Source organism: Antechinus flavipes, chromosome 4 (assembly GCF_016432865.1).
Source record: "Antechinus flavipes isolate AdamAnt ecotype Samford, QLD, Australia chromosome 4, AdamAnt_v2, whole genome shotgun sequence".
Taxonomy (NCBI): Eukaryota; Metazoa; Chordata; class Mammalia; order Dasyuromorphia; family Dasyuridae; genus Antechinus; species Antechinus flavipes.
In genome coordinates, this window is record NC_067401.1 from 166010368 (window position 1) to 166037155 (window position 26788).

Consider the following 26788-nt stretch of genomic DNA (forward strand, 5'->3'; position numbering starts at 1 on the left):
AAGTTTGAGACAACAAAAGCAGAGACTGATAACAACCCTCACCTCAAAAAAGGTTGATTCCATAAAGATCCACCTGACAAAATTGTCTTCAGTGAATTTCAGGGTTTTCTTCCTCAACTCTTGGTTCCCTCCCATCATGCTTTTTGAAGGCAGGCTTTCTGTATCCGACAACAAAATCCAGAACATCTCATTTTCTTGGTTCTACCTTAAATGTTGGTGGTTTCTTCTCCCTCTAATTTTTGTCTTCTCATAATGGGTGAGAATCCCGAATTCACTGGGGCAAGATTTTCATCCCTTTATGTTTTCCATTATTCTAATTTGGTAATTTGGATAGAGTTATGATTAAAAAGAAAATTAGTACCTATTGCCCAAGTCTGCAAATTACAATCTTCAAACTTAGGCCTGTCCTCAGATTTTGGGGGGAAGTATTGTTTATTAAGCACTTTGCTAACTGGTTTTACAATTATTACTTCATTTGATCCTAACAACAGTTTCAAGTAGTTGCTGCTATGATCTCCATTTTCAGTTGAAGAAACTGTAGTTGTGATTTGCCCGAGATCACATAGCCAGAATGTGTCTGAAGCAAAATTTGAACTCAGATTTTTCTGACAACCAGGCCCAAAGCTCTGTATCAAGAGGGCTAGAGTGGTTGAAGCTATTGCTCCAAATGGAAGAAAAGCAAAAATAAATAAAAACCCACCAATTTTTAAAAAGCACTGCAGTTCATTGCTCATTGTTAACAATGAAAAAAATTAAAATTAAATTTAGATGATGGACTTGCTGAATTTATGTTGAGATTCAGCATGACCTTTGAATAGAGCCATCAGCTAGGTGATAAAGGAGATAGAGCATTGGGCCTGGAATTAGAAAAATATGGATTCAAATTTGGCCTCAGCTACTTTGTTGTTATGTGACCCTGGACAGACCACTGAATGAATCTCTGCTTCACTCAAGTTTCCTCATCTGCAAAGTATGGATAATAAGAGCATTTGATAAAACATAAAGCTCAAAAATAAAGCTTAAAGCTCAAAACTTAAAAGCTATATAAATACTAGATATATGTGCACATACATGTTTGTACATAAACATTTTTATGCATATGAACATACACTTTCATATATGAACATGTATATAATGGTATCTTTGGTAAGTGTGGTAAAATTATTTGCACATATATATGCAAATGTTGTGTCCATATGCAAATTTTCATATATATATATATGTATATATATACTTGGTAAATCAATATTGTTGTGGTTGTTTGTCCATTGTTCTTGAAGAGGATCATGATATCAAAGAAGTGATGCCATGACATGCAAGTACATTAGATTTAAGTGAGAGAGGGCTGTGCAAGGTCACTTGCCCCATTTTTTCCTTCAGAGTCATCTGGGTCCAGTGGTCAGATATAGGTGAGGATCAGTGGAAATGATCCAGGATGCAGTGGGAGACCTTGGCCTTTGATATTCCAAATCTAAAAGATCTTTACTTAATAAATTCATATTTTAAAAAAAAAAACATTTCCAGGAAATTCAAAATGGTCATTCCATATAGCCTCCATTTGCACAATTTCGTTGAAGGTTGTAAAATCTCTACAAGGACACCTTCTTCAGATCCTGAAATAAAGAAGACCTCAGAAAGGCTTTCTTCAAATAGTTATTGTGTGCATATACATATGTTTAAATTTGTAAATATGTGTACATATTTATCTGTTTCATTGGTAAACTTGGCAAAATTATTTACACATACATAACATATATAATTGGCAAACCAATATATACATGCATATACATACACATATATACATACCTATATGCTATATGTGTATATGTATATGTATGGGATAAGGGATCAGCTTTGAAGTTAAGAAGATCTGGCCTGGGACACAAAATCTGAAACACACTAACTTGCCATGGGAAAATCACAGAGGTGTTCCAAGTAATCTACTACAAGGCTAGAAGTTTTAGGCAATTTCTATATCAGGAGTTCTGCCACACAAAGAATTTATGAGTCCAATCTCCTTCACAAAAAATTAAAAATATAAAACACATTTTGTGATCAAGTTTTTTAAAAAATAACATTTTACACTTTAAAAGCTAAGTGACCTTGTAAAAGGTACTCAAAAATTACCCCAAAAAGCATAAAACAAAAAACATTTTGCAGTAAGTGGTGACTTGCCAATATTGTACCCAATTCAATATTATCTTTAGGGGGAGGTTAACCGTAATTGCAAGAAATCAGCAAAATTGGAGTTTGGATTAATCAGTTCTCTTTTGTGAAGTAACCTTTTTGGAGAGAATTCTTGATTTGTTAGACCTTGAATTGGAGTTGCCCTACCTCTTGGAGTGAGCTTCACCTAAGGAACAAGGATGGGGGTCGGTCAGGGTGCAAACAAGGAGGACAAATTCCCTGAAACATCTGCTTGCATCAACTCCTCAGGAAGGGAAAACAGCACTGGTGGCAGACCTATCAGCATTTTGGGGACTGTCCTTGATGCTGATGAGCCTTCTATACTGGCACACAGAATCTAGAGGGGATGGCACTGAACTCCACTGTCCTTCACAGGAAAGCTGGCTTCTTGGTCAGAAGCGCTCTAGGGAGAAGGGGTCCAGGACTTCTGGACTTCCTTCCCACAACTCTTCCAGCATAAAACTCCCAGGGAATGTGTCAGGGACAGTCCCACACTTAAAAGCAGTTATAGTGTTTTTTTCAAGTAGGGTCAAAGGTAGAGAGAATTCTGGCCACAACTGGGAGTCATCCATCCCATAGCCTATATAGCTGGTTTTGCTCTCTTCCTTCAGAATCCCTGTTGTAGTACTGCGGGCTAGTGACCAGGCCTTGGAAATAATGATGGAGGCCTGGCTTAGCTCAGCTTAGCTCAGCCCAGCCCAGCCCAGCCAACCTAGCCTAGTCTAGTCCATCCAACCTAGTTCTAGTCCAGGCCAGCCCAGCCTAGCCCAGCCCGGGATCACCTAGGTGGACAGAACTTTGGTGGAATTCCCTAATATATAGCTGTGAAGGGGGAAAAAGAGAAAAATACCTGGGGCAGTCCACTTTGAATGGGACTAGGGGAGAGATTGAGAGACAAAGAAACAAAAACAGAATGGGAAGACAGAGAGAGGGAGACAGACAGACAGAGACAGAGAAACAGAGAGACAGAGAGATAGAGATTGATTATCTGCTAACCAAAATTTTGTCATATGGGTGAAAGGCTGTGGTCAAGCTTGGGGCTAAGAAGTTAGATCTTGGGAGGAGAGATGTTCCTGTTCAAACCTAGATGCTAGGCTTATGGTGGGAGAATTTGAAGGGGAAGAAATCACTTGTATTTGTTTCAAGGAGGTCCAGGGTTGGAGGCGGCCTTTTGTCTGTCAGGTCCTAGACTCAGGATGGATTTGCACATCAGGAGACTTATTTGATCAAGCTTTTTGTTATTCAGATTTTTCTGGGTTTCAGTATTTTCATCTGCAAAACGGGGAATATACCCACCCTTTCTCTCTTACAAGACTATTTGGGAAGATTCAAAGGAAATCTAATCTATAACCATAAAGTACTATATCCATAGAAGCCATTATTATTGGTTATTATTTATAACAATGAGCTCATTCTCTCACTGCCCCTTTATTTGGGAGGAGGCCATCTATTCCTTAGCCTGGCAGGGATCGATCCTTGAAATGAGGGGTTGGTATGGAAGCAGCAGCTCTCTAAGCCAGACAACTGACCTGGGAAATTTAATTCTTGTCATTGTATAAATTTGGGACAGGGAAATATGCTGAATACAAAGGCAGAGAGATTAAACAAAACGCACTGGACCCCAGCCAGAAGGGCAGGAAGCTGGCGGGGTGGGGAGTGGGGTGGACGACCACAGACAAGCAAGAACAGAATCACACCAGCTGAGTTGAGGGGGGAGCAGAGGGCAGAGGAGTTGGCCTCCCAGGACCCCTGGCACAGCATTCTCTCAGCCGAGCCAAAGTGACCAGACGGTAGGTGACTCTCACAACACGACCCTGAGCTCCGACAGACACAAAACCAACAACAATTCATACACACCTCCAACTAGGTACCCTGCTTCACATCCCACACAAAGGCAGGCTCCCAGACAAGACGACCAAATGACTATTTTACTCCAGGTTCATTCAGTGGATTAAACTTGGAGAGGGAATGTGTGTATTGCTGGGGGGAGGGGAGGAGAGGGAAGATAGACATTCATCTCCTGGCTCCCTGGGTGGCAGGTCCAGCCAGATGGCAACCTTTGGAAACAGAATGCTGCCTCACTCGAGGCTCAGGGCAATCCTGGAGCGGGAAGACCGCCAGCTCGGGATTCAGGATACCATACCCCTCCCTGCCCGCTGGCTGAGGGAGCAGCGCTCCACCCCCAGGTCTGCTTCCTCAAAGCAATACTCACCTACTTCAGAGGGGCCAGTGCTCAGGCCAGACTGTGCAGATGAAAAAGTCACTTGAGAAAAAGCTAAACGCTCTGCGCCTCATGGACACAAGGAGTGAGACACACCAAAGGAAATCCTCAAGCAGGTTAAACTGCTTTTGATGAGAACTAATGAAAGCATTTCTGAAGAAAGCCTGATCACTGGTAAATGACTCATTCCTGATTGGTGGCAGAAGCATAGCACTGGGAAGGGCTCAGCAGCAGCCGGAGAGAAAATCCCAAAGAGCTAGTCAGACCCCACACCCCAGGAGTGATGCAGAGAGAAGAGGATGCTGGGCCAACCAAGGTCATTATGGGTATGGGACGTGCAGCTACACGTGTGGCTGGCTGGCAACAGAGAAACCAGAAGCTTCTAGACTGAATGGAGACGAGAGGAGGGCAAAGGGAAGGAAAGGGAGGAGAAAATCCATTTTCAGGGCCCAAGGTGGGAATCAACCTTTTTCCAATGGATTTAAGTGAAAGCAAAGGACTAGAGCCAAGTGAAGAAACCACGGCTCTCAACAGACTCTCATAGGCCTTGGCCACTGAGCTTCAGAGATGAGACCAGACCAGCGTCTGAGCTTAGGTGGGGTCAGCAGGGCCACTGCCGCCATCCCCAGCACTCCCAGCCCACCCACACCCGCCTGGTTGCTGCTCGAGCTGGCCAACATCTGAGGAGTCTGTCCAGAGCCACCAGGGAGTGAGTGAGGATCGTTTGGCACATGAAGACTTGGAGCAACTTACTAACTCTAGTCAGGGGGGGCAGTTCAAAACCTGGCCACTTCAACATCAGCGCTGCAATAAAAACAAAATGCAGTTGGTATGAGAGGTAGAGCCTATACACTGTGGGTAAGCAAAAGGGTATTTTGTTAATCTGAGGACAAACAAGGAGCTCAATGGAGCCGTTGGCACTTTGGCACCCAGGATTTTATTTGCACGCTGCTTCTGCTGAGAGAAAAAAAAAATAAAGAACACACATTTGACCCTTTGGAGGGAGAAAAGTGGTATAGACAGAGGAAAGGAGACTAAGGCTGTTTGAGCTGACTTAGGGGTGGTGAGGTGGGGAAAGAAATATCAAATCAATTCACTTCCTTTTGATCAACTGCTCAGGTTCCAAGTGTTTACTTTCTGTAAGCTCATGGAGCACATGTCCCACAAATGGGAAGAGAGCGCGGATTAGCAAGCAAAACATCAAATGCCCTTTACTAGAGCCACTAGATCTAAGAAGGCAAGTTCTCAAATTCCAATCAAACTGAAGAATCAAAGCAATGGGAACTCTGGGCTTGGTTTTCTACACCCTGACCCCAAGCTTATCCCAGGCTCACATTCATACCAGCTAGCCCCTTTTTTGTTTGCTTAGGGAAGGAAAAAGAATACCTTTTAAAAAAAAAAAAAAAACCCAAAATCAAGTTTATTCTTTTAGGCCATCAGGTCATTAACCATTTCCTCTCACAATGTTATCTCTGAGGAGTTATCCCGAGAAGAGAAGTAAGGCCAGTGGACTAGAAACATCGATCAACTGAGGGAAAAGAGAAAACTGGCTTTCTCTCTCTACATCATGCTGTCGTACACACCTACATACATGGCCTCTATGAAAGAGTAGGTTTTGTTCAAGAGTTTGTGTGACCGGATCATCATGCTGTGGCCCACTTGTGGTGATGTGCCGCCACTCTGTCTTTGACTAGAATAGTGGTCCGAGCTTAGTTCTATCACTGAGCCTATATTTGAGGCCTTTGCGGCTTGCTTAGATGCTCTCAGAGATTGTGCATTTATGAGCTAGACTCTGAGAAGCCAGGGTCACACCTCTGTGCCATGATGAGGCATCGGAAGTGTTCTGTGGAAGTATTTCAAGAGAGGCAGCTATCTCTTTTTCATAGGCCCAATACCCAAGTCTGGTCACTGATAAAACAGGAAAACTCAAAAAAGTCACTGAAACCCAACTCAATGCAATAAATAAAACTTTTATTCAAACAATTTACTCCAGTACAGGGCACGTTTCTCTTCAGATTTAAAAAAAAAAAAAAAAAAAAAAAGGAAAAAGGAAAAAGGAAAAAGGAAAAAAAAAGATTTTTCAGTACTTTACAATCTTCATACAAGTTTTGCTATTTTGTGTATACATTCAATCCACTGAGCATAAAATCCCCTGGATTTAAGATCTTTTACCATATCATCAACCCAACACAGAGGGTTCTTAGTACATAGGTCCGTGTTCTGTCTTCCCCCTCCCCCCGCCCCTTTTAACACAAAACAAGAATTCCTCTCTTGCTTTCTTTCTCTACATATCATATGTATTGCCAACAACATCCTAGTCAACAGGTAGGTAGGAGGTTTTAAAATCACACCGGAAAAGGAAGTGTCTACGGCTTCACAATGAAGGCTTTCACCAACACGGAAAGGGTAAAGTGGGGCTGTTGGCCCTTCACTCACTTCCCAGACAGAATTCAGTGGGTGAAGAAACAATACCAGTAGCCATTGAGTCCCATGTGTTTGTCTCTAAAGTGACCAAGACATACAAAAAGACGGACAGCATTTAGGAAAGAATGCAACAGGAGACTGCCTGCTTACCCCACCCCTCCCTATAAAGGGACAGCCTGGGGCCCGGGTCTTTAAAGCAGCCTTGCAAACAGCCACTTGCCCAGGAAAATGAGGTCCAATTCTTCAATGTCATTTGTGTTACCGCACCCCTATAAGGAAGGAGGGCTGGCACACGGTAGGGACTAATCTGCAAAGCTGGTTTAAGGAATAATTCCAAAAGGAAGGAGGAAAAAATATATATATCTATATCTATACCTATAATCTTTATCTATCTATCACTATAGGTAAGATAGACAGATCGATCAATCGATCAAGGTCTTTGGAATTCTCTTTAGTCAGGTGCGTATTCCTTCCCCAGTCCCTACCCAGGTGCACTAAAGTGAGGTAACAATACCCTGCTACAAAAAAGATATATATATATACATATATATTCTATGTACACTTATAAAACAATTTCATTGAGAAAGACGCTTTTGATTGGCTCCTTGGGCTGGGTTCTAAGCAGATGGGCATGAAGTCCCAACTCTTCTTCACAGAGAGCCAGCCAGCTTTCCTGGTGGGTCAAAGACTGACAATTCACTTTTTCTATATGCCACCCATGGGCAAAGGAATAAGGGGGTGGGTTGGGGGGTGAGGTGAGGGGTTTGCATTTCAAGCCTGCCCTCAAAGAGAAAGACCTTAGTCTCTCTAGAGCCTTTAGTCTGCCTTCCCTTTCCTAATAAAGAAACTGAGCTGTGAACCCAGTGAAAGTCACATTGAAAAAAAAATTAATAATAACAGTACGTACACCATAATCCATGCATATTGGGTTTGGATGTGTTTTGTTTTGTGGTGTGTATGAGTGTTTTTATTTGGGGGTGCCATAGAGGGAGTCCTTTATCTGCTGAGCTTTTTTTTTTGTTGTTTTTGTTTGTTTTTGTTTTTGTTTTTGGCTTTCAAACTCTAAACATGGCTCAGGAAAGAGCTTTAGAAAAGGGATAGTGCATTATCAACATCCAAAAGTATGCGGGGAGAAGGAGGCAGCAGAAAGGTTGTAGACACTGCATCCAAGCTTGCCACTCCCCAAGGGAGCAGTCCCCATTGGGCAGTTTGTACTCTGAAAGGCTTTGGACCAGAGTTGGAGGCAGGGCAGGGATGAAGAATAAAGAAACAAGGATGAAGCAGCACCATGGATCCTTGATGATCACAGAGTTTAAAATGTCACCAACCAAAAGGCAAGGGGGAAAAAAATTCTACCCAAGAACAAACCAATGAGTTGAAGAAGGGAGAAAAGAAAAAGGGAAAGACCAAATAAATCTGAGAAATCAAGGCAGGGGAGGGGAAGGGAAAGAGAAGCAGAAAATCTCTTCAAAGCAGCAGGTGCCATTTCTAGTCAAGGGGTCCTCACACTGTTGAGACCAGAGTCCCACTGCCACTGTGAAACAGAAAAGTACAGAACTGCCAGACCGAACACTGCATGGTGTATCTAAAGGATAATAGACCCTGCTCCTCCCCATCCCTGCCCCCCAGGCACACAGGTCTACCCCACCCTTCCCATGCAATATCTCTTTTCTGAAGCTCTGGGGGCATCCCTTCCTGGCAGACCTCAGTGGACTATTATTTCTCTAAGAACCCTCACCCCAGGGTGGAAGGATGTGGAAGAAGGTAGCACAAACTATAGCTGGGGCTACTAGCTATTTCATGTCAGGTGGGTTCTATTCTCTGCCTTTTTATGTTGATCACTTATTTTGGGCCATAGAATACAAGTTTAGAGTAGGAAAATGCCCTGCAGCTTTCAAAAGGGTGGAGGGTTCTCTGTCTGCCAGGTGAGCCAAGCTTTCCCAGAAGTCACAGAAAATCCCAGTGCTATATAATCAGGCCTTCTTCATGTGTAGATATTTTTCATACTTCAGATAGGGGTCAGGATTTTCTAATTCTAAGAATCTATATAGCAAGAAATTGAAGACTGCTTACTTCTGGAGGGTCAGGACAAGGGATTAGAAGACAGGGGTTAAAGTGTCTGATAATTAATGATATGGATGTGGGCCCTGACATTCTCTGCTGGATGCCCAGCTCAATCTACAAAAATGTTGACCCAGGAAAAATCTCTAGTAGTCTGCTGCAGTGATAACAAAGGGTCCATGAAGGGTCAACTTATGACCCCGTTTGATTGCCATAATTAAAAGGAGATAATAATGGAGATGGGAGTCCTCCACTCTATTTCATCATCAACAGGATAATCCAAATGGGGCAATATACTCTAATTTGGGTAAAGGAAGGAGTAATAGGGCTGAGGGAGCTGCTATTTATCATCCAGATACCCTAGGGATCTGTCCAGCCAACTGGAAAGCAAGCTGTCCAGTCTTGAAAAACATATCTAAAAAAAGGTTCTGTAAATTAGCCAATGAGGGCACTGACAGTGGAAAGGATTCCCAGAGATCAGTGACTGAGTAACAGCCTGAACATGACTTTTTCATAAATGTATCCCTAATCCCTGATCCCTAACATCAGCCCATCAATCCTGACCACCAGATCTCCCTCCCACTCTTTCCAGGTTGCCATTCAGACTTGTGGAGATAATCTTTATTCTGCCTTTGAGAATAACCCACCCCAGTTCTCTAATGAACTCCACAGCTTCCTGAGCCTAGAAGTGGCACTTTAAGCCCAAGGTAAGATAGAAAACAAAGAAACAAAAAGTACTCTTACCTGCTCACGGATCGGGAACCATAGTCATCTAGGCCCTGGGGAAGCCAAAGAATAATCAACATGTCAGTTGTGAGGTTTGTGAGAGCTGCACCCTAGCACAGCTAACCCTGAGAATGTGCCCTATTCAACTCATTGGAGACAGGAAAAGCAAGCTGGGTCTGGTCTCTTATGGAAAGGAATATAGGATTGGTTCTCTGCTCCTCTCCTTTTCTAGTTATCAAAGCAAGTGGATTTTACTTAGGTGGAGATAGAGAGATAATATACCCCATGAGAAGACAAGATAGAATGAGTGAGAAAACATCTGTTGTGCTGAGACCTGGGTAGCTACGATGGGGTGCTAAATGACATATTATCCAATTGGAGGAAGAGGATCAGGGCATCCTCCTAAGCTGAGGTGGGCTAAACTAAATTTTTTTCAAACATTGGGAAAAATGATTCAATATCTTCCTTTAGGCCATCACCATCCCAAAGGTATCCTCCCACCCCCTTGATTGCTCCTGAAGACTGGGGCAAGAGCTCATAATTTCTCTGTTGGACACTCAGCAGCTGTATAATTTCACAGCAGTGGCTCTGATCTATGCCAAGGGGCTGTCCATCACAGAGTTGAAGCTTCAGTCTTTAACAGTAAATTTAACTGGAACGTATAATTGTCTGCTCAAGCTGAATGCTTTCATATGGTGAGATGCATGTAAGACACATAGCCAAGGATGCACAAAAGAATAGCGATCCTTCATTTCACCCATCAGAAAGGACTCTCGGTACTATCCTTGTCATAATGCAAACTCTCCTGGGAAAAGCTATAGCCTCACATCATAAGCCATAAATTATAAAGAATGAGATTGAGAAATCTTCCTACTCCTCTAAGCTTCAGAAGGAATACGCCCTAATAGACTTTTATAACAGACAAAATTCAAAGACTGATTTCAGAACTGGTATTCTTGAGGGGGCCTAGATGGGGGTTCAGATAGGGGCCACCAAGCTTATTTCCTTTCTCTACATGTTGTGAATTCTAAAAAGGTTACCGACAGACTTTGAAGAGTCTAGAGAGAGTGAATTCAGCCTGCAGCCAATCTCAGGAGAAGTGCACTGGGCTTCACACCAGACCATCGGGTGGGGGTGTGAATGCCACACTCGGCTTTCAGAGGATACCCCAGCAGACAGGATGAGCTCAGGGGACAATATTCACTCATTTCAACACCAGTATTCAACCTCTAATTTTACATTCATTTCTTCTTCCTTTTTTTGTATCTTATTTTACATCCAATTCTTGGCCAAGGTAACTCATCCCATACTTTAATCTTTTTTTTTTTAAATTTTTTTTTATATTTTTATTTTATTTTATAAAAACTTTATATTGACAGAATCCATGCCAGGGTAATTTTTTTTTACAACATTATCCCTTGCACTCACTTCTGTTCCGATTTTTCCCCTCCCTCCCTCCACCCCCTCCCCTAGATGGCAAGCAGTCCTTTACATGTTAAATATGTTGCAGTATATCCTAGATACAATATATGTGTGCAGAACCGAGCAGTTCTCTTGTTGCACAGGGAGAATTCATCCTTTAATCTTTAATACCTGCTGTATACCCTGATGCCCTTCCCCATGACTGGTCTCTAAGAGGCTGAGTTTGGATTGATTTCGTTCTCTCTAGAATCCTGACTTGGCTATAGTTAGCTAGAGGTTAAAGAAATATACTGATTTCAATGCTAAGACTGGGTGGTTACTGATAGGAAGCACTTCTGGAACTCATCTGGATCTACTTCAGATTTTGCTGGCACTTTTCATATAGGGTCTTGGCCACAGGAACAACTACAGGGCCTATACCTGCCAGATGGGGAAGACACAACACTGGCCTGTGGATCCTTCATTTCTGATGCCACTAGGAACTACAGAAACTCAATTCACAGGCAGAAATGCAAAACAGGAATAAACTAATCAGATGTTGTGTATGTCCCCTGAAAAAAAACTTCTTCCAAATAGCAAGACCAGTTATGAAGACCAATGTGTGTCCACAGGACAGAGGCTTAAGGAAGTGCCCCAAGAGTACACAGTATGACAAAATAGTTGGCTTCAGAACATTAAAAATGCCAATTTGCAGCATTTTCTCCATCCCTGCCTTTGGCCTGAGAACCACAAACTGAAGGCATTAGCAGTCGATAGTCTGGTATCTCACCCCCTGGAGGGAGAGGTACAGAAGGGCCTGAGACAGCAATTCTTCCCGATTCATCAACACCCCCGCAGGCTATGGCAGGGTACACGCCACCCCCGACTTAATCTCTTCTGGAGCAGCAGCAGCAGAGAGAGAACAATATGATAGAGAAGAGAAAGGGTATGTCAGGAAGAGCTGGAGGATGCAGACGTGGGAACCGGCAAGCAAATGTGACACCTGCACACACAACTGTTCCCTCGTATAGGTCAGTGCTAAAAGGAGACAAGCATCGAGCTCAAAGGTGAGGAAAAGGGGGAGAACAGAGGTGAATAAGTGTCCCTGACTGCAATCCAAAAGTCAAACAAAAATCTGCGTATTAGCTGCACCTAGACTCCCCTTTCATTATAATGGCCTGACCAAAATACAGTCACCCTCTGTGATAATAACAATCTATGGGCAAGAGGTCTCCATGGACAATTCCCTTGCTGCAGGAAATAGGACTGATGTCTCTGAACTGCCGAGGATCCCTAAGCCCAAAGATAAACTGCAGTGTAGGTAATCTGACTTGTGGGAATAGACAGGAACTAGAAGGAAGGAGGGAAAAATACAAAATCCATGAGCCCTTCTTCTTGTAACATTTCTAATTCTAAAGCCAATTCCTCTACTGTTGTTGTTGACCTGAAGAATTTGTCTTGATCCTATAATAAAATACAAGAAGGAAGAAAATATATTGAAAAACCAAGTTACTCATATCTAACATATATAGAACTGCTTGCCATCTAGGGGAGGGGGTGGAGGGAGGGAGGGGAAAAATCAGAACAGAAATGAATGCAAGGGATAATGTTGTAAAAAAATTACCCTGGCATGGATTCTGTCAATATAAAGTTATTATTAAATAAAATAAAAAAAAGAAAATAAAAAAAAGAAAAAGAAAAACCAAGTTACTTCCAAGGCCTATTGTTTTTAAGATCTGTTTCTCAGATTATACTATTGTCTCAATACAGAATGCCCTCCACCCTTGCCTGCCATCTCTAAGTATCTCTCAAGCACAGGTGTAAGTCCCACCACATGAGAGGGCTAAGAAGAGCATAATGGAATCTGAGATTTTGAGATCAGAAACTTTGCAAATAAGGAGACTTGTCCAAAGTCATCCAGGAAGTTCATATAGCAGGGATTTAAACACAAGCCCCTTTCCATTCCCTCCTCTCAAATTCCACTGCAACCAATGAACTCTCCTTTCTCCAAAAAAGGATTATTGGGGAGATAATATTTGTAAAGCATAGTGCCTGGCACATAATAGGAGCCTGGGTAAATGCCTGCCACTACTGTTTACAGAGTAAACAATGCAACATAACGTAGGACTTCACTGGTCTCTGATTTTCTTTACAATAACCCTAAACCAGAAACGCTACAAACATCCACTGAACAAGAAATGGCCAAACAAATTGTAGTATATACATGAACGTAATGGAATATGATTGAGTTGGAAGGAATGAATGTGGGAATGGGAAGTCATATACACCCATGCAAAGTTAAAGTAAGGAGAAGCAGAAAATTACAAAAACAATGATTATGGCAACGTAAATGGAAACAACCGTGACAAAACAGGTCAGGCAGAATACTACAAAATTATAATGATCAAGCTTGGTGCCAAAGAAGAGAGGAGAAGATAACTCCCACTGCTTCTCTGTGGAGGCAGGGGACTATGGGTTTGGAATCCTGAATGCTATGTCAGATTCAAAATATGCAAAGATGCACCCCCTCCCATATGTTGGTTAGTATGAATGAGTTGTTTTCCTTTTCCCTGGTTCCTGTACAGTGCATGGGATGGTTCTTGGGTGGGTTGGGGAGCAGAGAAGAAATACATTTGGGATATGGAAGGCAATGTAAAAAGACAACAGAATTGTATTTTTAAAACATATTCTCTATTTCATAAGTTTCTAGCTCTCCTCAGCTAGAGAGTAAACTCCTAAAGATCAGTACTTTTATATTTTGGTACCCACCCTACCACAATACACCTCTGTGCCTAGAATAGTGCTGGAGTCTTAGTAGACATTCAATATACTTGTTAATGGGCTAATTATCCATTTGCAAAATTGAGATCCTGCTTCTTGGGAAAGTTGACATATATTATTCCCTGGGGGGGCAGGGGAGAAGAGAAGAGGACGGAGTGAAGAAATGGATTATGATCCTTTCTATCCCCATAGGTTGACGGTGACAAGTTAAGGGAGTTACCCTCTGTGTCCAAACTGGCAATATCTGGCCCCCTCCAGATTTGTAAAGCAAATAAACAAAAACAAATCCTAAACTCTGTTTGAAGGAGCTGAGTCAGAAGATCAGAGGTCCCCACCCACCACAAAGATTGTTTCTAATAAGGATGAGGGCAGCTCTGAAGGTTCCCCATTGTCAACTGGATGTTTACTTGGCTGTCTGTCTGGGTTCCAAATGATTCCTCTGGGTCACCTAAGCCTTGGGAAAGGGCTCTTTTTTCCCACACTCAGTTTAAATCTCACCTTTACCCACAACAAGGAAACACCAAACCCAAAGTCTCCACTAGTTGGAGCATGACAGTCACAATGGAAATATGGCATTTGCCAGGACTCATGGCTATTGCCTTAGTAAAAGGCTGGTAGTGAGGAGGGAGTGGTTGGCAGAGACCAGTGGCACTCTTTAAATGCCCAGCTATAAGTTGTATGGAAATCCTATAATGACTTGAAATAGATCCACCAGGAAGACCTCCATCACCCCCATTAACACACATACCGAGGACAAATCTGTTCTGTGTGTGGGGACATAAGACAGTGTTGGAGGGGGCACAGAAGAATATTTTGTCAGAGTTTATTTAGCCAAAACCTTGTGGAAAGCACATAGTATAAAGCTAAATTAAGGTGATTCTGCTCTCAGCTAATAATATTTCAGGGGGAGACAGAAGGAGTTTAGCAAATGGAAGGGAAAAGTTTGAGGCATCATAAGATACTTATCGTTGAGTCCAGAGAACAAAGATTTTTGCTGCTCTCTTTAAAACTTTTTCTCTGTGCATCATATTCCATACCTCAGGAGGGGTGGCAAACAAGAAAACGATGAAAACCAGCCTTGCTCACATATCAGAGGCTGCACCCCCTGCCCCCATCCCAAGAAAATGAAGAGGAATTTCTGAAGCCAATTAGCTACTGGCCAGACCCCACCCGCCAAAGGACCTTCATGGCTCTGCTTCCCAGTATTGAGCCTTCAACCCAGACAAGTCAGTCAGGACATGCTTCAGCACTGCCAGGCTGCCACAGCTCTCTGCTGGGCCAGTGGAAGCCATGTGCTTTGTCCAGGAGGGATGGCCTTACCTGGGAGAAGGCAGGTACAGCCACGCTGTAGGGTCTCTGCTTGAAGGTGTTGGCCGTCTGGGTGGGGAAGGCCCTTGAGGAGGACACACCATAATCTGGGGGTGGAATGGCCAGATCCTCTTTGTCTAAGAGGTTGCCTGTACTGCTGCTCTTTCCTTGTTGCAGGCTGGAGGAAACAGGGAAAGATGAAGCTGGGGCAAGTGAAGGTCACACTGCTCTCCCAGTAACAATTTGCATTGAGGTTTAGGCCATCTGCTCCATCCCCATTCCCTTCACAATCATCTCACCTCAGTACCAGCAAGAAACCTATTTTCACACTCATTTCCTGTCCAAACTAACCATGCCGTTCTGTTATTTTGAGGGTTTTGAAGGCAATCAAAGTCAAGTAATATGTATAGCTAATAAGTGTCTGAGGTCACATTTGAACTCCAGAGCCAGTGGTCTATATCCAGAGAGCCACCTACCTGCCCTCCCCATCCTGTTATTTTGTAAGAAGTTAGCCCCCACTTCAAAGACATGAAAGAAAAAAATGCATCTCCCATCCCTCTCTGTTGAGACAGGGGACTAGGGATATAGAATAGTGCATGCACTGTCAGACATGATTAATATGTTCTTTGGTTTTGCTGAAAGGCTTTATCCTCGCTCACATTTTTTAAAGTTCTTTAAAAAGTCACAAGAGATGACTCACCTGGGGAAAAGGAAGAAGAGGGGTGTTTTTGGAAATGAAGGTTATATAAAAACAAAACACAGCAAAAAAAGTTGATCCTAGGTTGAAGCCCAAGTTAAGCTGCTGGTTCAGCTGCCTAAATTTTAAAACATTTTGTCAAATTTCCATCTGGGACATTCTAATCTGTATAAACAAAATCTAAGCAATGAGATACTTTGGAATATGTGACCAGGCTGCCTCTGAGGCAAGACTAGAAGCTGATCTCAAAGGGAGGACTCAAAAGAAACATCCAAAAATGTTTTTCTAATTTTTTTTGAAGGAAAACATATGCTGTATATCCTTTTTCTTAAAAGCTGTCAGAGTGCTCCCCTTCAGCAGTAACCTAAAATTGCCATATGGAATCCCGTCACCTCCTGCTAACTTCTCAGCACCAAGAGTAATCTTTGGCAGTAGATGGCCACGTGGACCTCGGAGCATTGGTATAAGAGTAAGGAAGATCTGAATTCAAATCCAGATACTTAGTAGTTGCATGAGTCTGAGCAAGTCACTGCAACCCCACCCATCTCACCTTCCTTAACTATAAAATGGGGATAAATCTAAAATGGGAAGAGTTGTTGGGAGAATCAAATGAAATAATATTTGTGAAGCACTTCACACAGTGCTTGGCAGTAGTAGGTGCTAAATAAATGCTTACTCCTTTCCACCTTTCCCCCTTAAGACCCATCAAGATAGACCACATTGCTCATTTGCCAGGTCCACAGGCTGCCTGCATATCTGTTGCTGGGTGGGGACCTCCCACCATTCCCACAACAGACAGAGCCAGCAACAGAGCTGCTGTCCCATAAGAAAGGGACATTCCTGATGTCAGAGCAGGCATCAAAACTCAGAACAATCAGGAAGAGAAGACTCCCCTTAAGGGTAGACATTACCCATTTCCAAGAATCTCTTACTTTCCTTTTTCCTACTGGCCCTTTCTATTTCTCTTTGCCCCCACCATATATTCTTCTCCAATCCACATACTACCCATCTGTCCCTTCCTAGAAGGGTCCCCCAGAAGCCCATCACCCTGTGTCCTGCCAGCCTGCCTTTCCTCTGAGGATGTGGAGATGGGGCTACCAATCCACGGTCTTGGAATATAAGAGACGAGTTTTCAAGGTCGCTCAGTACCCTTACTGCTGAGAGGGGGGGCAGGGGCAGAGGAGTCTCAAAGAGGGGAGAGAGAGTGGACACCAGAAGTGGAAGCCAGAAAAAATAAAGAGCAAAACTAACCCCCAAAAAGCATTTGATTGGTTTTGCTGATCACACATGACACAGCTTTGGAGTCTAATGTGTTAATCACATTCACCAGCAATGGCTTCTTCTTTTACTGAGGAGGCAATTAAGATATAGGCTTGCTGCCAGAGGGTTCAAAACACCTATCTGGATCTCAGCATCCTCATAATGAGGCAGTTGGATTTGATGATGCCTAAGTTCCCTTTTAACTCTAAATCTAAGATGATAATCATAACAACAATAATATTAATACTTAACACTTATTTAGTCTTATTATATACCCAGCACAATGTTAAGTGCTTCATGCAGTAATTATCTCACAACAAATCTGGGAAATGGATGCTATTACTATTATCCTCATTTTTACAGATAAGGAAACTGAGGCAGACAGAGATTATTTTTTAAAAGTGATATTCACAAGATTCACTAGTAACTGTCTGAAGCTGGATTTGAACTCGGGACTTCCAAAATTGAGGTCCAGAACTCTATCCATTGTGTCACCTCACTGCCTTCTCAATTTGAACACTATATTCTAGATCCTATTTGGTGGTGGAGGTAGAAGAAAGGGCTGAAGTCTGATTTCATGCCCAGGATGGGGCTGAAACATTTGAGTTGAAGAACAATCCATTCATCTTGACCACATCATGAATGTTGTTATTTCCTTCACACTCATTCCAGGCTCCAAGGTCATGGCTTACCTCATGTGCAATCTGTCACTGACTTCACTGTCCAAGACCCGGGTATAGGAGAAAGGAAACCAGCCCCTCCTAGAAGAAAACCACACAAAAGTAAGAAAAGGGGTCCTGGTGTCCTCATCTGAGATATACACACACTAGCTGGGGAAACTATTCCCAGGGACATCCTTTCCACTTACTTTCCTTCCAGTCAAAATATACAAGGATTTTCAAGTAGGTAGAGAACTTGGAAATTCAAGCATTTTAGCTCTGCCACCATCAGTCACAGCAATTTTCAGTGCCCACATCACCCTCAACTTACAAAATGGGGATTTTTGCCTGTTTCCAACCCATCTCTTTGTTTCCTTTCACTTTATTGTTACCCACCCTTTATGCGGGTATACCTCAGAACTAAACACAAAGAGGGCAGACTATCAAGAAGCCCAAGGACCAGGGTAGTAACTGGGTTATCTCCCAGAGAAAACTCTGCTCTTGAAAAATATCCCCCAAACTTGGCTCTAAGGCGGGTAGGTTTAACACATGGGAAGTACTCAGATCTGTCCCTCCAAGTTATACTGCCCATGAGATAGCCAGCTGAAGCCCTGCTGAGAAAAGCAGAGTTGGAGGCAGTGGGGGGTAAGGGGAACAGGACGGAGAAGCTGGCTGCACACTTGTGGGTCAGTTGGCCACAATCCCATCACTGAGGATGATGGGCTTTGCCACAGGAACTGCCTTGCCAGGGCCATCTGCAGATCTTTCATTTCTGGAAGCAGGTCACCCATAGAGATGGCTCCACGCCTCAAGGAGGGAAAGGGACATTTTCAGTGCCATGTTATTGCCTAGATCCTGGGGGACTTTGGCAGTGAGCATACATCAGAATCGCAAATTATTCTCAGAACTAAACACAAAGGGGGCAGACTATCAAGAGGCCCAAGGACCAGGGTAGTAACTGGGTTATCTCCCAGAGAAAACTCTGCTCTTGAAAAATATCCCCCAAACTTGGCTCTAAAGTGGTGGAAATCACAGGATGAATCTGTGACCTAAGGGCAGAAGCAAGCTAATTGTAGCCTACGAGTTAGAGTCAAAAATCTGCAGTTGTCTATCCCCTGTGCTGTCTTGCCCAAAGCCATCCTGTCCTCGTTGGGAGTGAGATGCAAATTCACAGAAACAGAATTTAGGAAGCCAGTTTTGGAGTTGAGAATAGTACTAATCTGTGTCCCTCCTATCTTGGACCAGCAAAAACTTTCTAGAAAAGAAGTGAGGTGGGAGGGCAGGACAATAGTGGTGACTGGAGAAACCGAGGCATGAATGAGTTGGGCTAGAGCATTAAATGCTAATTTCTGACTACTCAATAGAAGTAGAATGATTTAGGGTCCCAAGATTAGGATGCCAGACCTCCCATATCTCCTACAACTCAAAACTCTTTTTTCCTCAGCACATAGAGGGAGCAGCCTAGCATTCAAGTAAGTTGGCCAGATCAGGAGATAAAAGAAGGCAATAGCAGGGACAAAGCCCCAGCTCTCACATCTTAGTCTTCTCACTCTCGCCATAGTGCCAGCCGTCCCGCGCCTCAGGGACCAGCAGGGTGATGAGATCTCCTTCTTTGAAGCTCAGGAGAGTGCTGTTGTCACCAGCAGCATGGGAGAAGATGGCTTGGACCCTCATCCGGCCGTTTCGCTCCAGACCAGCCGCCATGGAGCTAGAGCGAGGAAGAGTTTTGTTCTCAGCTGGCCAAAACAACAGAGAGCAAGAGGTCAGAAGCCTTCCCTCAGACAGAATTAATGAGCACTCCGCCGTACACCAGGGGAGTGAGAGAACGTAGGAGAGGAAGACTCCAAGCAGCCCATGGAAAAGCTATGCTTCGGGGATTTTATAAAACCTCCTGATGAATGCAGCATTTAATTGGTGTCCTCTCTTTGAGCAATTTCTTACCTAATTACAACGGGCTTAAGGAGTAAAAGCACATGAAACCCTGGGCTATGGATGACATGACCTGAGGGTTCTAGGCTCACTACTTTGGGACTGCTCCACCATGCCCCAGGAGTTGTACCTCTCCCTTATCCCTGAGGCTACTTCCTGTCTTCCTCTATTAGACAGTGAGCTCTCTGGGGGCAGGAATCTTTTTTCTTTTTTTTCCTATTTGTATCCCCAGTGCCTAGCACAGTACCTGGCACATTTTGTTGTTCAATTGTTTCATTTGTGACCCCATTTGGGGTTTTCTCAGCAAAGACTCTGGAGTGGTTGCCATTTCCCTCTCTAGCTTATTTTACAGATGAGGAACTGAGGCAAATAGGGCCAAAAGGCTTGCCCAGGATCACACAGCTAGAAAGTGTCTGAGGCTGAATTTGAACTCAAGATGAGTCTGCTTGATTCCAAGCCTTGTGCTCTATCCACCACATCACCTACCTGCCCTATGGCACACAGTAGGTGCTTAATGTTAATAAACATTTGTTTATTGACTACTGATTAACTTTTATAGAACGCACTAAAGTTTGTAAAATGCCTATGTTAGCTCATTTGATAAGGAAGCAATTTTAATGACCACGCAGTCTTCCCCACTTTGAAGGGCACTGTTTTAAAAAAAAAAAAATTCATATGAGAATTCCGGCCCATTAGGGGTTGTTATTTGAAAGGCAGCACGCTAGGAAGCTACCACAATTCCATCAAGTACATCCCTTATTAGCAATGCTTTCTTACTCTCAGGTCTCATGAAAGATGTTCTACAAATTGTGATAACATGAAGCTAACTATTCCCTCCTCCACCTTCTCCACTCCCATCCCTTTTGTGCCAGAGCTGTATTATGCACACTTTAAGGCAGATGCCTATGGCAGCATATCCCTAACTAGGCTCTGCCCAGTCCTCCACTAACAGATGTGGGCATTTCTGGCCCAAGGAAGCGTGAGGTCCCCTAGCAGGGGGACTTGGACGGTCACTGAGGACACCCCTTACTGGTGGCGTAGCTGTTTTTGGGGGCAACGCTCTTGCGCACGGGAAGCGTGTTAGAGTAGGAGTCGCTCATCTTGTTCTGGGTCTGAGGAGGAGACAAGGATTTGGGCTGGGTTGGCTTCCTGTCAGACCAGTGGTTGTAGTCTTCGCTGTCGGGACCTGAGACCCCATTCATTACAGGCACGTTCTCCTGGGCTGACATACGCTGTGGAGGAAAAGACAGCCAGTCTTGGAATAGTTCTCTGCTCATGACATGGAGCTCCAAAAAGAAGGAAAAACACTTGAAAAATCTGTCTCCGCAACCACACTTCCCACCTTCCTGAATATTACAAGGCTGTGAACTTTTCCCTTCAAACTCACAAACACTCCTTTTGGCAGAGGAAGCTTTCAATCATAAACACTAGGCTGGAGGCTGGAGGCTGGAGGCTGGGGCCCCAGGTCTTGGTCCTACCCTCTACCACCTATTTACTGTTTTCTCTAAACAACTCATAACCTCTCTGGGCAATTCCTTTCGTTGTGTAAAATGAAAGCAATAATGCTTGCTCCAAGAAAAGAATCTCCCCATTTTTAAAATGGAGGGTTCCCCACAAATGCAAAGGGGTGACACAAATCCTGTTAATAATCATTTCAGTCATGGTCTGAGTGGAACATCTTACCCCCACAAATGGGGCCAGCTCTGGGGGTACTGGAAGTGGTTTGGCACCAGGAATGGGGTCTGAGATGACCAAGTTGGACTTGGAAGCAGACAGGGAGCTGGGCATGACTGTGCCATTGCTGCCGGCTGCCATCTGTTGCATCAGTTGGATGGCTCGATCTGGGATTTTATTGGGGTCAGCACAGGACTGCTGCCACAATGGGAGTTTCTGAGTCAGCATGTCCTTTCCCTGAAAACAGAGAGAAAAGGAGAGGCATAAATCAGGTGCCCAGCTAGAGCGGGGCCCACCTACAAACAAAATCCACCCCACCGAACTCCCAAGCTCCCACAAAAACTAATGATCAACATGCTCTTCTTCCCTAAGGGGCTGCTATGTGTTGAGAGGGCAGGCCTTATCCAGCAAAAGAAGGAACTAGAAACAGTTGAGTCTTAGCCACTGGCTGCTACTATATCTAGAGTTGGACAGATATACAACTTTCTTAACATAATCTCTCTGGCTCAAAAGACACCAGATATAGACCAAACTGGCAAGTCCAACCAGGGAGGTCTCCTTTGGGAGGGAAAGCAGAACAATAGGCTCAGTCTTAGTCTCAGAACATATGATGTAAGGATAGGGAATAGATTACTAAGTGACTACTCTGAATTAGGCATTGGAGATGAAAAGACAAAATGGAAATGCCTCTTATTTCAGGGAACTGACATTCCACCTCATTAGCTCAATGCCAGAAACTAGAGGAACAGGCACCAGCACTTACTTATATCACTAGTATAGTCACAATCACCTAAGATACCCAAACGGGGGAGAGAAGATGACAGACATAAAGCAGAGATAGGTTTAAATGCCTGAAAACATAAAGGAAGCAGAGACTGAAGTCTGTAAGAAGGAAGGAGGGACATCTGCATCCAGAGAGAGGACAGTGGGAAATGAATGTGGACCATAACATAGCATTTTCACTCTTTGTTGTTTTTGTTTACTTATATTTTGTTTGTTTTTTTCCCTCATTTTTTTCTTTTTGATCTGATTTTTTCTTGTGCAGCATGATATTTGTGGAAATAAGTACAGAAGAACTGCACATCGCCATCTAAGGGAGGGAGTGGGGGGAAAGGAGGGAAAAAATTGGAACACAAAGTTTTGTAAGGCTGACTATTGAAAATTATCCATTTATAAATTCTGAAAATAAAAAGCTTTAATTAAATTTTTTTTAAAAAAAAGGAGGAAGGAGGGAAAGAAAAGAAAGAACAGAGGAGGCTATTTGGGGTAAGAAAAAAATGCATGATTCTCCTACACCAACTATAGCTAGCTCTCTTAAAGGGACCAGATCTAGGGAGAGATACCTGTAGCTAAGCCAGTGGTCAAGGCAGGCTTCAGGCTATACCACTTGATAATTAACTGCCACTGTCTAGATCCAGGCCTGAGAACCCTGAGTAAAGTTCCTCTGAACATGACTTCAAAGAGAGGAAAGCTAAATAATCAGAAATGGCAAATTTAACCCAAAATTTAAGAGTTGAGAAAGTAAACCCACCACAGGCTTTGGAGTTGCTAGGGGATTAATGTTCCCAGTCCAGCTCACAAAAATCTCCTAGTAATCCCATTGAAGAATGTGGGGGATTGGAGAAAAGTGGTCAAACAGACAAGTAAATGAATGGAATGCCAATGGACCCAGGCTGCTAATAAAATGGAGATTCCCCACAGAGTAGCCCACTCTGTCAAAAAGAACTAGCTTCAGAAACAGAGGGCAGCAGAAGACACTGGGATGTGGATATGAGCAATGTTGTCCAAATGTCTGACTGACCATCTGCACTCCTGGGCACAGACGTCACAGCAGTAACAACTGCTGTTTGTTAGACACTGGAGGAAATGAACAATTTATGTAAAACATGTAACATGGCTCTGCCTTCCGGGCTCGAGAGCCAACCAGCCAAGATACCCGCTGGTGCATCAACTTGGTTTCTTTGGCAAAGTCAAAGTCTTGGGAAACCTCTAAGGAGAGCTGTGGGGAACAGGTCACACATTAATCTACTTGCCTGAATTCGTTCTGTTCTTCTAGCCACCTATTTTCTAAGGCCATAGTGGGGCAGCCAGCACAGAGAACCCAGAAAGATATGTCAGTAATTGGGACAGTCCTGCATGACCATATAAGTTATGGTTCTAAGGAGCTTGTGGACTTTCCTCCTGGCCTTTCCAACTGAGCCAAATGGAACTTGAATAAATCTGGGTGTCTGGCAGGGGCAGCTAAGGTGCTAAACCCCAAGCGTGCTTGTCCCAGATTACATTCATGAGTCACAGCCCAATACTTAACTCTCTCTAGCTTTGATAAACTGCCTTCCTCTTTTTCTTTATTTTCTCTATCAGTCATGAACACAATAAATGCTTAGCAACCTGCTACTCAACAGCTGCACCCACTGACCCACCTTGCCTTCTGGAATCCATCCAATTTCCTAGCAGGAAAGTTTGAATTTATTTCTAGAAAAGTTTTGGTTTTCTTGGATACTTAGAACATGATGCTTTAGAGGAGTACTGACACTGGGAGCACTCTGAAAACCACCAGCAATCACAATAATCACCTGAATCTCTCAATGGAAGGGGTTTTGAGCCTGGGACAGTTAGAGATGGTCTGATTATGGACTCCATAAAGATAAGGTCATGTTTCCCCTAGTCTTTGTATTTAGGCAAAATATAGAGCATTTTACTGGATAGTTACCCAGGGTCTAAAGCAGATGTTTCTAAAAGGGACAATCGGAGGCACAGTGGACAGAGCACCAGCTTATATCTAGCCTCAGATACTTACTGGTTGTGTGACCTTAGGCAAGACACTTAACCCCACTGCTTAGGGGGAAAAAAACATCCTTAAATAAAGGATAATAGTGGACAGTTTGCCTCAAATTTCTAGGCATTTCTCTAAGACCATGTTGCCAGCTTGCACTGGTACTGGGAGTCACAGGGAGTGAAAATTCCCTATACCAATGAAATCACAAGTCCAATCCCTATTCCAGAAATCCCAGCCTGCTGAATGAATGACTAAATGAATGAGTGCTCTCCCCTCATCACAGCCAGTAGATACCGCACGTATCCACGGAAGAAAATAACTTCAGTTACCAAGCTGAGGTTTATTTATTTTTTTTATTTTAAGGCTCAGTCCCCCCTCCCTTGTGTAAGTTACATGTAACATATGCTAGGGATTGACTCAGCATAGATTGTTCAAGGATCGGTCTGACTCATCGGTGCTCATCTGTTATATCCTTGTTCCTGTTTGGCAGGAATATATTAAATGTCACTTGGAGCCCCAAACTCCAAGCAGCCCGGCAGACACGAGGGCTCTCTAGAATCCTGGGGCCTGTGAGCGGGGAGGCCGGGTACAGTTCTCAGGAGATTCCTAAAATCAATCACTGAATTCCGTTCAGTGGCCTCCTTAAGTCCCTGCTCCCTTAGTAGGCCCCATGCTGGTTCTTGAGGAATTGTGACTACAGACCCTGCCTTCAAAGAGCTAACACTCTCCCAGGAGGGCCTGGGGGAGGGAGTCTAATCTATGTGCATAGATTAAGTAAATCCAGGATAATTTGAGGACAGACAGAATGCTAACAGATGGGAAGGAGGTGGCACCTGGGCATTGGGCCCTCCAGAGAAGTTAAGCATTCTAAGGTCTAAAAGCAGGGAGGGGGCACTCGCTCCGGGCCCAGGGGACGCATCTCAGTCTCCTTCCGACCTGCTAGTTTTTCCCTCATGGAAGAGTCCATCTCCTGTCTTTCTTAAGAGGCTTAGCTGCTCTCCCTCCCCCGCAGCGAGGCCCCCTCAGCAGGCAGAGGCTTCCCGTTTTCCTGTCAGGTCTGGTGCCAGCCCCGTGGCAGCGCCGCCGCTAGGGGGAGCACAGGCCTGCCTCTCCGCCCTGACGGCTAAGAATGAAGGGCTTCACAACCCACCCCTCTCTGCTCTCTCCCAGAACATTTCGTCTTGCAGAAAAAGATGTAGGCAGGAGAAAATGTGCAAGTGGGAGGCTGGAACAGCACTTTAATATTTCATACTTTTTTTCTCCCCCCTCTTCCTTCCTCCTCTTCATTCCCCTCTCCCCCAAAGAAGCTGGAACAGAGGGCTCAGAGTCCCCAGGCAAACTTTTGTATCTCACGACTTAAAGAGCTTTGGGGGAGACAAAGACCGTTGCTAATGATTTTTTTTAACCATTTCCTCTGAACAAGACAAAGAGGCATTTGCCCCGGCTGTTCCCTTCCCCTTCCTTTTTGTGGGTTATTAGTAAACTGGAACACTTTAAAAAATTTTTTTGTGCTGAGTGTTGGAGCAATTTATTTACAAAAGGCAAATAGGATTCCTCAAGACCAGCCCTGGTACAGATTGGTTGCTCCTGAGAGCAGAAAGCCGCCCTTTACTAGCAGGTATCCCCAATGTGGGAGGGAAGCTGTTCTGGATACAAGGGGACAAACAGGCTCTTTGATAAGGCCTTTTCCCTAGGATCAATAACAGGCACTATTCTATCCTAAAAATCAATATAATAGGATGAATTAAGAGGATCTAAGTTTTAATCTCACTTTTTCACTGAACCACCTTTCCAGGGCTCAGTTCATCTATAAAACGAGGGGGTTGGACTAGATGATCTTTAAGGCCCTTTTCAGCTCTAAATCTAAGATAGTCTTTTGGAGGGCCACATCATTCTTTAATTCTTGGTTGAAGAAGATTACAAATGTGTCTACACAAAGAGCGGGCACTTTTTGTATATGTACCAGGACCGTGCATGTTGATATTTAAGGGACTCTGATCTAAACAGGCAGTAAATATCAGAATCCATGTAACAATGAACCAGGCATCTTAGTAAAGTCTCCATGTGTTGGCAAAATGACAAGATAAACCCTATAAAAGGTGCTAGATCACTGACTCATTTTGTTTCTGCTGCAAAAAATATCCTGTCTGACCATCATCTTCCTCCTTCCCCTTCAAAGAAAACTGTATGCCTTGTGGAGAGATGCTTAGCTTCAAGAAGGCTGAAAAGGAACTCTTTCCCTGGAAAACATCAGGCAAAAGAGCACTAGAGCCATGGTCTCCCAAAAATCAGGCCTAAGCAAAAAGAAATATGGCTGTGGTCAAAAGAGGAAATATAGTTATAGACACAAGGCTCAAAAATCCTCTCACCTTACTACTATCTGCCGTTTGATACACCACAGTTAATATGCTAAGAGGTATGAAAAAATGGGAGAAACTTATACAGATTATGAGAAATCCCTCTTGAGAAAGTGGTATTTCAGTATCTTCTTGAATTACATTTTTAAAAAAGATCCTCCCCTAAATTCTTCTGATTTCTTTGTTAATCTATCCCTCCCATTATCACACTACCCCTCCAATGAATTTTAAATTTTTTAATTTATTTATTGGTGAGGCAACTGGGGTTAAGTGTCCAGGATCACAGAAATAAGAAATGTTAAGTGTTTGAGGCCAAATTTGAACTCA

General features: G+C 43.5%; 1 protein-coding gene across 4 annotated transcripts in view; it reads right to left on the minus strand.

Annotated features, from left to right (window-relative positions):
* The window catches only part of BAIAP2 (BAR/IMD domain containing adaptor protein 2), a 169290-nt gene that overhangs the window by 7418 nt on the left and 135084 nt on the right, over positions 1–26788 (minus strand). The window contains exons 8-14 of one of the 4 annotated variants that reach the window (XM_051995413.1): positions 21338–21565; positions 20685–20886; positions 19260–19461; positions 17759–17827; positions 15122–15287; positions 9638–9672; positions 5166–5212 (exon numbers count right to left, since the gene is read on the minus strand). In XM_051995413.1, coding sequence (XP_051851373.1) covers positions 5185–5212; positions 9638–9672; positions 15122–15287; positions 17759–17827; positions 19260–19461; positions 20685–20886; positions 21338–21565 — 930 coding nt within the window. In that variant the 3' untranslated portion in view covers positions 5166–5184. Of the gene's footprint in view, positions 1–5161; positions 5213–6358; positions 8367–9637; positions 9673–15121; positions 15288–17758; positions 17828–19259; positions 19462–20684; positions 20887–21337; positions 21566–26788 lie in introns of those variants that run through there. The other 3 variants (XM_051995412.1, XM_051995411.1, XM_051995410.1) reach the window with 3 other exon arrangements.